Source organism: Verticillium alfalfae, genomic scaffold (assembly GCF_000150825.1).
Source record: "Verticillium alfalfae VaMs.102 supercont1.2 genomic scaffold, whole genome shotgun sequence".
NCBI classification, from domain to species: Eukaryota; Fungi; Ascomycota; class Sordariomycetes; order Glomerellales; family Plectosphaerellaceae; genus Verticillium; species Verticillium alfalfae.
Genome location: NW_003315037.1, coordinates 2,981,350 through 2,991,363, shown reverse-complemented (window position 1 = coordinate 2,991,363; position 10,014 = coordinate 2,981,350). Strand labels below are relative to the sequence as shown.

At 55.5% G+C, this 10,014-nt stretch overlaps 5 protein-coding genes across 5 annotated transcripts in view; 3 read left to right on the top strand and 2 right to left on the bottom strand.

Moving 5' to 3' along the window:
* VDBG_02387 (conserved hypothetical protein) overlaps nt 1–388 on the bottom strand; it is a gene marked incomplete at both ends in the record, with an annotated part of 2,707 nt that extends 2,319 nt beyond the window's left edge. Inside the window, 2 exons of the mRNA XM_003008153.1 lie at nt 29–149; nt 316–388. Of these exons, the coding sequence (XP_003008199.1) occupies nt 29–149; nt 316–388 (194 nt within the window). The remainder of the gene's footprint in view (nt 1–28; nt 150–315) is intronic.
* A 469-nt stretch (nt 389–857) lies between these two features.
* Nucleotides 858–1,801, top strand: VDBG_02386 (conserved hypothetical protein; the record flags this gene model as incomplete). Its single annotated transcript, XM_003008152.1, has 3 exons — nt 858–1,221; nt 1,301–1,397; nt 1,504–1,801. The coding sequence occupies 3 exons, from the start codon at nt 858–860 to the stop codon at nt 1,799–1,801; spliced, it is 759 nt and encodes a 252-aa protein (XP_003008198.1).
* Nucleotides 1,802–3,813: 2,012 nt separating this feature from the next.
* On the bottom strand, nt 3,814–5,351 carry VDBG_02385 (conserved hypothetical protein; the record flags this gene model as incomplete). Its single annotated transcript, XM_003008151.1, has 3 exons — nt 3,814–4,139; nt 4,256–4,577; nt 4,629–5,351. The coding sequence occupies 3 exons, from the start codon at nt 5,349–5,351 to the stop codon at nt 3,814–3,816; spliced, it is 1,371 nt and encodes a 456-aa protein (XP_003008197.1).
* Nucleotides 5,352–6,180: 829 nt separating this feature from the next.
* VDBG_02384 (conserved hypothetical protein) lies at nt 6,181–7,557 on the top strand (the record flags this gene model as incomplete). The annotated part of the gene is made up of 2 exons (XM_003008150.1): nt 6,181–6,601; nt 6,662–7,557. 2 exons carry the CDS (start codon nt 6,181–6,183, stop codon nt 7,555–7,557), a joined length of 1,317 nt encoding a protein of 438 aa, XP_003008196.1.
* Nucleotides 7,558–8,104: 547 nt separating this feature from the next.
* VDBG_02383 (WD repeat-containing protein) lies at nt 8,105–10,014 on the top strand (the record flags this gene model as incomplete). The annotated part of the gene is made up of 6 exons (XM_003008149.1): nt 8,105–8,329; nt 8,417–8,906; nt 8,991–9,496; nt 9,562–9,689; nt 9,747–9,873; nt 9,943–10,014. The coding sequence occupies 6 exons, from the start codon at nt 8,105–8,107 to the stop codon at nt 10,012–10,014; spliced, it is 1,548 nt and encodes a 515-aa protein (XP_003008195.1).

Genomic DNA, 10,014 nt, shown 5'->3' with positions numbered 1-10,014 from the left:
GATGGCCACCACCCCCACCCCCACACACACATGGCAGTCGATGACCTGTCGAAGAGCACAGCCCCTGCCCTTCGCCCTTCCCCGCAATGAGCCCGTTGCAGTTGCCAGCGTGGGACCAGTGCGGTGGAGCAGCGGCAGGTGGGGCCCCACTATGCAGCAGGAGCCCAGTACCCTGGCAAGCCTGCACGCCTGCTGTCAGAGGGTGCTACTGTGCTGTGCCTCCGACTCACATCCTCTGGGTTGCTCTTTCTTTTGATTCATTCACAATCATCATCCACGATGGCTTCACATGAGGCTGACATGGTCGGTTCGTACAATGAGCCTCGAAGTATCGATAGTGAACTTTGCCCAAGTCAGTCTTGTCGACCACCAGACAGAGAAATGCCATGGTGTAAGCCAATGCTACTGATCCGGCATCTGCGTTTGTTTCCCCTCCAGGTCTTGCTCCCAATACATGCGCCTCGACTGCAGGTGCACATCGACAGACGTAGAAACCCAGGCAATAACAGAACAATCCACAAAGTCCACGTCCTTCATTGAAGCAATTGATTTTCGTACTTTCTTCATATGCTTGAATATCTGACAGCACAGTCTCGCCCCCGCTTTCCCCTTCTGGCAAGCAGATCGCGGGGACATGGATCGCCAGGTCAGGACCGAGGCCGTAACATGGGGTCCACCCTCAACAGCAGTCCATTGCAGGCGCCGTTGATGACTGGCTCGGCCCGTGTGTGACACCAAGCTCACTCGACGACGAGGCTCGTCTCACTGGCATCATCTTCACCAAGACCATCATCTTCTTGTACCAGGACGCCCAAACGACACCCCATTGCCATTGCAACACAGCAGATCATTTCAACATGGGCGACGCCGATGGGTACACCCTCGTCCCTCCACCCTGGACTCTCAAGGGCACAGTCTATCTCTTCGCATTCTGGACCACTAAGTCCCAAGCCGCCAACCCTCCATCCTTCGCGTACTCCCCCCTCGAGGCCTCTGCGGGCTACGCAACCCCAGAGGGCAGCCGCCACCTCGGCGGCCTCAGCATGATCCAGCTCATCCGCTACACCGAGTCGCCCGTCGGCCCCTACGACGAGCTCATCCTGAGCCCCGGCTTCCATGAGTACACCGTCGAGGAGGCCGGCAAGCGCGTCAAGAAGCGCAACGCCCGCATCACCCGCATCTACGTCTCCCAGCGCCAGACCTGCTGGAACGGAAGAAAGAGTCAGTGCTCACCCTCACCTGTGCTGCTAACCGCCATCGCGTGTACCCGCACCTCTCGACTAAAACCTGGCCGCCGCAGACTGGAACATTCCCAAGCACCTCGCCGCCTTTGACTGGCAGGACCATCAAGACGGCAGCACCACCATCAAGGTCTACCCGCACGACACCGAGCCGGTGTCCGCCGCGGAAGCGTCACCCAGCAAGACCCCTTTCTTTCAGACAACGTTCCGGCCCTACCCCCTTCGTCCCTAGCTTCCCCATCTCAATGTCTTCTTTTTCAAGCATCTCGGGCGTCGACGCAACTCTCGCCCAACCCACCCCTGCCCCTCTTGTTAGGGGTAGCCACGGCGAGTTGCCAGGCACCGATCGCTGGTGCGACGTTGCGCCGGATCAGTCCTCGCGCAGGTCGAGCGTTGGATGGTTTGACCTCCGCCAGACCGACGAGCAGGGGAATGTAGTTGGGGAGCATGAGAACTTCTGGCCTGGCTTCTGGCGTTGGCATCTCGGCGTCAAAATGGAGGATGCCGAGATCGGATTTGGAGAAGGGAAATATTGGGATGCGCCCAAGTCGTTGCTTTGAACCAGAGACTCATTATGACCATACACACCATCGTTTTCGTAGGCAGCGGATGTTTCGTCAATTTGAGTGTAGAATAACGCTAAATGACATTTCAAGGTTATTCGAGATACTCCCAGACCTTGACTCCGTCTCGCAGCCTCAGTGCACAGAGGAAAACAGCACCTCGAACCCTTCAATATGCTTCCCAGCAAAACTCGATTCGAGAAGTCCCATTACTCTCCAGCATATCATTCATCCACGTCCATCACTCGGGATGATCCATCAACCTCATCAGACTCAAAAATGTCACTCCATAACGGCGAAGCAGGCATGTCATTCGTTCCTGTATCACTGACATTATTGGATAGGTCAACCATCCCAAATTCCTCTTGTGTCGTTGCAATCGTGTCTCCGAACATCAACGGCTCGGATGTTTCTGTCTGTATTGGCGAAAGAGTATGTGGACCCGACTCGGTATCACTGTCACCTTCTATAGCTTCAATCCGGGCTATGAACTCCTCCTGTAGCTTTTCTAGGTGAAGGGCCAGTGCTTCTTCATCCAACTGCGATGCATAGGCCTGCTTGAGTTGTTCGTGGAGGTTCAAGATGAGTTTCTGCCGACTGATTCTTCTGTGAGCCTCCGGGCTTTGCTTCTTGGCTTCGCGCTGTTGCTTTAAACTTCTGGAGACTCTCTCCGCCTCTTGCAAGAAGTCTTCTGGGAATCCCATAGCTTTGGCTAGTAGGATGCCATAATGCTCGTCAAGGACCCTTCCTGAGCTCAACGTGTAGAGCATTGTCATCTTCGGGGTTTCGTGAGGTGTCATCGATGTACTCGTGGCAAGATGAAGGTTGATTACTCCGAAGCGATTGCCAAGCACTTCAGCTACAACGATGTTCACGTCAGCGATTGAGGAAAGGCATATGTTGTATGCAAAGAAAGTTTACCCAGCTTGTCGTAATGTGTCACAAACCAAACCGAGGCTCGGCTTCGCATCAATGCCTCCGCCATAGCAAGTGCAATGGACAGTCCGTCACGCGTGCTTGTGCCACGTCCAAGCTCGTCAATGATGACCATGCTGTTCATTTCGACGTTCCTGTAAAGCTGTTAGCCGCGCTTCATGGCTTCCGTCGCATTGCGGTCACCTGAGGATGAAAGCCATCTCTCGCATCTCGCACGAAAATGTGGAAAGATTCCCCTCGATAGAATCGTCGGTGGAAAGACGTGCAAAGACATGATGGATGATGCGGAACGATGCATAACGCGCAGGGACAAAGCAGCCGATTTGGGCCATCACCTGCAGTAATGCAATCATGCGAATATAAGTACTCTTGCCGCTCATGTTGCAGCCTGTAATAATTTGGAAACGGTACTCTTGTTTCGAAAACACGTCGTTCGGGACGAACTCATTATCAAGGGTCTAGGACGATCGTCAACAGTAGGAATGGCGACGAAAGCAAAATTGGGAGACCAAGCCCACCTTGTCCAGAATTGGATGTCGTGCCGCCTTCAGTCCCAAAGTGTTACTGATGACAGGCCGTACGTAGTCTCTCTGTATTGCAATCTGCGCAAATGATACCAGCATATTAAGCAGCGCAATGGCGTCACAGACTCGAAACATTGGTTCAATTTGAGTTCGAATGGAGTCGAGCATTTCTTGAACCACCTGTCTCCCATTCCCATGGCTTCTGTCACGGAGTCTGCAATGCGGAAATCGAACTTCTCATTTGGAGAGTCAGACCATTCGATGTGGCCCTTTTTGATGACCCGGTTGAACAAAATATCCGGAATGGCGCGGTTTTGAAAATATGCTGCTCTGAGCTGGAGCCAGTATCTCCGCGTGGTGTCATACTTGAAGCTTGGGCATCTAGTTCAAAGGTTCCTGTACAAAGTCAGGATATTTCGGGTTTTAGTGGAGGGGACATACTATTCAAGTCAGTAACGTATCTGTGAACATCCTCGGTACACTCTTTGTATGTCTGTCTTGCGACATCGAGCAGACCATTATAACCTGACTGAGGCCTCGTTAGAATCACTAAGTCCGGGTGACGCGGCGGATCGTAAAACCCTTGACAGCAAACATTCGGGCATTACGCATCTCCAAAGGCGACTTCATCAAGGTCACGTCGGCGTTGATGGCCTCTGATATGAGGTCCTGAACCTGTTGTGTCATCTCTGGTCGACAAAGTTCACGGATTTTGACAAGCAAATGGCACTGGGCAGGGCCAAGTGCCTGGTATATGTTGGGAACAGATGCTAGGAACGCTTTGATCATAATGATTTGGTTCAACGCGAACTCCGATGCCTCGGTCGATGGTCTCTGCGGGATGATGACCAACTGGACAGAATGAGTACCAAATGCTCATGTGCAACTTTATCATGACTCGCCTTCGAGAGTAGCCGCTCGACGTCCGGAAACGCCTTCAAAGCTGCTAGGCTCAGCCTAGGATCTCTAATTAAAGGGAAGGATGGCATACCTTTCCGCACCCCAATGAACATATCTTCCGATGAGGTCAGCTCTGCTACAGCTTCGTAACGCCATTTCAGAACATCTTCCACCAAGGTGGTTGGTTGTAATATGTCACTTTTGAGCTTCCGAGCACCCATCGGCGTAAGGGTCTGGTTGAGTAGGCCATAGAGAGAGTCCTTTGATCTTGAGTTCCGGAGATTTTGTACAAGCTCGAGCGACTGGATCGCGGATACATCAATCATCATGGTATGGTCGGACGGTTCGTACCGGATACGCAATGTGTGCGACACGATGTTAAGCGAAAGCTCAACCTCGAGATGTTTCATGACCTATGGATTTGTCAGATGAAATCATAGACTTGCCTTCAACAAAATACAGACCGCAGAAAAAGCACAAGTTGTGAAGAAATTTCCTTGAATGGCGACCTGGATTGCTTCGGCATCTCCTTGAAAGGCATATTCACTGATGTACTCCAACCCGGCTGACTCAGACCAGAACTTTCTATGCCAGGGGACAATCTTCGCGCTAGCGACGTGTTGTTCAATCATATAGTATAGGTAGGATGATGGGTTCGGTGCGCAAGCGGACGGAACCATGAGAATGTGCGACGGCTCAAGCATGTTGAGTTTGTGCAAGGTCTTGACGTAGAACTGACTGTCGCTGATTTGACTGAGAATGGCCTCCCCAGTAGCAATATTGACGAAAGCCACCCCGACTGATGGTGTTATGCCTCGCGCCTCGCTAACAGCGCATATGACGTGGCGGCCCTCGTCCCCACGGAGAAAGGGGGTCTGGGATCGGCGACTGGTGTAAGCAGTGTGCGGGACAGTGGAAACGGTACTCGAGGCCCGGATCGTGGATGCTGATCCAACCTGCTCTCGCTGATGGGCCAGAATTGATGTCGAATTGGAGGTCCACTGCGAGTCGGGTGAAGCAGGTGTCTCTTCACCGCACAAGGGAGAATGGCCAAGAGCATCGTCTTCGTACAGAGGCATTCGGCTGAAACTCGATGCAGAGTTGCCTCTCGATTCGCTAGATGCTGCGTTGGTAGGGCTGGGATTGAAGTAGGAAGACGACTCGAAGCCACGAGATGCTGCCGCCATTCTGGTTGTTGGCTGCCTCTTCGGGACGGATCTCTGAGTGAGCTGCGACGGAGGCATCACAAGTTCAGGAACAGAATAAACTTGGGAACTACGCCTGTCTTGAAGCAAGAAGACTTCAATGCTCTAGAATGATTTACTCCAGTCACTGGATTGGCAGCCAGCAGCGACGTGCTCGATCGAAAGAATGTCTGCCAGGTTACGGGTTTGCTTCGGAGGGAAAGATTACAGAGTAGGCAGTCGCATCCAACTGCAGTAACTAAGTGAGGGGCACTTGCCTCTCCGTCGTGCATTATGTGCTAACCTAGATATTCACAGCAAGAGCCACCTCACGGGTTTACCTGTGCGATGTCTGAGGAAGAGCTCTGAGCTGAGAGTGTTGGTGGCTGCAGTGCCTGCCTTGCCAGATGTCGTTGTTGGGACGTACACCCTCCCAGCTTGCCAGGAGGCAAGGGTAGGCCGAGGAGGCCTTGCCTGTTGTGGAATGCATGTTCGCTAACCACTTTCAGCAAGGCAGTCAACTCGAGTGAACTGACGCAGCGGCTCCCCACCAAGCAGCCAATCCACAGGCGGGCATTTCTCCCCATATCCACTCTCGTCCTCCCAGGTCAAGACAGACTTCTGCACAGGCTGTTGCATCAATCCGCACAGCTTCCCACTGGCCGAGGTGCCCTGGCTTCACTCGATCACGCGCTGGGATCAGACGCCTGTCGCGTCGTTGTCGAACTTGTCGAACACCGATACGATTGCGCCCCGAGGCGCTCGTCACCCGACCACTTCATCGAACCGTCGGCGCTGTCTCTGACGCAGACACGCGCGTCTGCCCGCCACCATGTTCGGCATCCTGGGGTCCGTCGACATAGGCTCCGGCCAAACATTTCCCACCTTTGACGACCTCTTCAAGGATCTCAAGGCGACGATGCAGAAGGACGGCTACAAGGTCGTCAAGTCGCGCACGCACAGGAACAAGGTCGCCGGAAACTACGAGAAGGGGAGCGAGGTCGTCCGCTGCGACTTGGTATGCGACCGTGGGGGCCAGCCCTACAAGTGCACCGCGACCCAGCTCAAGACGACGACCAAGAAGACCAACTGTCCCTGGCGGGCCAAAGCCGTCAATCGAAAGACGCTTGGCGCCTGGGTCCTGACAGTGATTTGCGATCAACACAACCATGAGCCCCGGACGCCAGAGCCGCCTTCTGATGAGGAGGAGGCTGACGCGGATGGTGATGCCGAGATTGTGAATCCTGACGAAGGTATGTAGTCTCTTTTGAATCGACACGACTTTCTGGATCGTGCTGACGCGAATTCTGCAGAGCCTGAAGCGCCGACCCTCGACCCCGATACACAAGCGGCGCTGGCTGTAGCGGGGGTGTCCTCGTCGGCCATGCGCCTCACGGGCGAGACATTCCACCAGTTCAAGGGCGAATATCGCAGAATGTCGAAGCCGGAACGCATCGGTAACCTTGCGCAGATGCAAATGCGCATCGCTGCGATCTATGCCGTCGAGAACGAAGATCTTCAGCGACAGGAACGGCAGGCGCGTCAAGAGAAAAAGCACCAAGAAATCGAGGAGGGCAATCGACGGCGTGTTGCTGAACAATCCCAGCAGCAGCAACATCAGCAGCAGCACCAGGTACAGCAGCATCAGCAGCAGCAGCAGCAGCAACAACAGCATCAACAGGCGCAGCAGCAGGCGCATCAACAGCAGCAGGCGCAACAGCAAGCGCAGCAACAGCAGGTACAGCAACAACACGCGCAGCAGCAGCAGCACCAAGTACAACAGCAGGTTCAGCAACAGGTGCATCACCATCAGCAGCAACAGCACCACCACCAACAGCATCAGCAGCATCCCATGGCCCAGTACGCGCCAATGGGCGGTGCTCCCAAGCACCCCTTCCAACAGACGCAGGAGGAGGAACAGGCACAGGCGGTGGAGCGACGGCGACAGATCAATCAGATGAACAGGGAGCAGCACATGGCAACGCCGGTCCAACAGGCACCAATGCAACAGACGCCCGTCCAACAGACGCCCGTTCCCGTGCCTCAGTTCGGGATGCATTCGGCGCCGATCGCGCAGAATATTTTCCGGCACTACGCAGGCACGCCCCAGCAGACGAGCGCGGTCATCACGCCCGTCACGGCACCAACCAAACGACGAGGACGGCCGCCAAAAGGAGGTTCCAAGGGAAACCCGAACGGTGCGTCTTGAAGGCTGCGTCTCGGATGGATGACGAATTGGGTATGAGCGAAGGAAATAGGAAGAAGGAGTCTCAGGACGGACAAACGGTGGCGTTTAGCATTGGCGGTGACTGGAAGAGTTCCATGGTCACTCTGCGGTCTTCAGGGAAATTCGGAGCTCAATACGATCGGAAAGGGAGGTTTTTTATTCTGTCTGTTCATAACCGTTTTCATGGGCACAGAATTGTCCAGGGCGTCAATTGTCCCAAGGCATGGGTAGGTAGGGTCTAGTGCTGCTGTCGTTATCTTAGCTTATAGCCAGGCAGTATGCGCAAAAAAATGTCGGACATGTAATGGCCGACATGCCGCTGCTCCTCTGAAATTTCGAGTGCCCCACCAAAAAATAGCATCGACAACTTGCGCCTTCACCGTTCCTCAAGCCCCTCTTCTACAGCGGACCATCCTGGCTCACTAGATTGCCAACAGAACATTCAGTGACCGTCAGAGCACGGAATCCTACGGAGAAGTCACAGTGCGATAGTCCACTGCGCGAGACGGACCCAGCCTGAACGCACGACATGGCCACCATTCTACCCCCGCCCTCGAAACGCCAGAGGCGCGAAGAACTCGAGCGAACAACGATCCAGCAAGACGTCACGGCTGTCGCGCCTGGCGAGGATGGCTCGTTCAAGGCTCGCTTCGTCGACGGCGACGGGAAACAGCTCGCCGAGGTCATTGAGGTTCCCCTCGCCGACGCCTCGGAGAAGAACCTCAGTCTTCTCGTCAACACGCTACTAGACAAGGTATGAAGGGGAAACCCCGAGAACAAGAGAGCTTCAGCAATCCACTGCGCTTGGTAGCTTGCTTGCTGACGCGCTGCTGAACCATAGGACCGCGAAGATTACCTGCCCTACCGCTTCCGCATCAACATTCCCAACTCGGAGATCATCGTCGACACGTGGCCCGCCAATTTTCTCGAGCTCCTCCGCAGCCATGGCGTCACGAACCCGTTTGAGACGACGGTCACATTGACGGCCGAGCCGCAGGCCGTCTTCAAAGTCCAGGCCGTCAGCCGCATGGCGCACAGGATACCGGGCCACGGCCAGGCCATCCTGGCGGCCCAGTTCAGTCCCGCCACGAGCTCGCGGCTGGCGACAGGCTCGGGCGACAACTCGGTGCGCATATGGAACACGGAGACGGGCACGCCGCAGCACACGATGACGGGCCACACGGGCTGGACGCTCTGCGTCGCGTGGAGTCCGGACGCTAAGATCATTGCCAGCGGCTCCATGGACAAGACGATCAGGTTATGGGATCCCGAGAAGGGTGTCGCGCGCGGCGGTGCGCTGACGGGCCACCAGAAATGGATCACGCAGATCGGTAAGTTTTGGGAGGACCAACCTCCTTTATCGTCACATACTCTCTCTCTCTCTCTCTTTCTCCCCGAGACTAACAATCGCCCAGCTTGGCAGCCGTACTTCCTGTGGACGGACGACACGCCGAGGCTCGCATCGGCGAGCAAGGACTGCACCATTCGCGTCTGGCTCGCCAACACGGGCAAGACGGAGCATGTTCTCTCGGGCCACCGCTCCAGCGTGACCTGCGTCAAGTGGGGCGGCACGAACCTCATCTTCAGCGGCAGCCAGGACAAGACGATCCGGGCGTGGGACGCGGCCAAGGGCACGCTCGTCCAGACGTTCACGGCGCACGCGCACTGGGTCAACCACATTGCGCTGTCGACGGACCACGTGCTGCGGACGGGCTTCTTCGACCACACGCCCGTTCCCGACACCGACGAGGGCAAGAGGGCCAAGGCGAAGGAGCGGTTTGAAAAGGTGGCCAAGGTCCAGGGCAAGATTGACGAGCGCTTCATCTCGGCGTCCGACGACTTCCTGCTCTACCTCCACTCGCCGTCGCAGGGCACCAAGCCCGTGGCCAAGATGAACGGCCACCAGAAGCAGGTGAACCATGTGAGTAGCGAGAGGCCTCTGTTAACACGGCGCTAGATTCGCTTGATACTAATTGCATGTCCAAGGTCACTTTCTCGCCAGACGGAAACCTCGTTGCTTCGGCGGGCTGGGACAACCACATCAAGATCTGGGCCGCTCGGGACGGCAGGTTTTTGGCCACTCTGCGTGGCCACGTCGGGCCCGTTTTCCAAGTGTCAGTGCCTGCACTCTTCATAACATTCTTGATCAGAAATTCTGACCCCAACTGCAGTGCCTTCTCCGCGGACTCGCGCCTCCTCGTCACCTGCTCCCGAGACACCACCCTCAAGGTGTGGTCCATGTCTACCTTTAAGCTCGTCCGTGACCTTCCCGGTCACCAAGACGAGGTTTATGCAGTGGTAAGGACCTCACCCTGCGTGGCCTCGCCTAAAACTGCTGCCAAACATCTTTGACTAACAACTCCCCAGGACTGGGCGCCCGACGGCAAGAAGGTCGGCAGCGGCGGAAAGGACAAGGCGGTTCGGCTATGGTGTAACTAG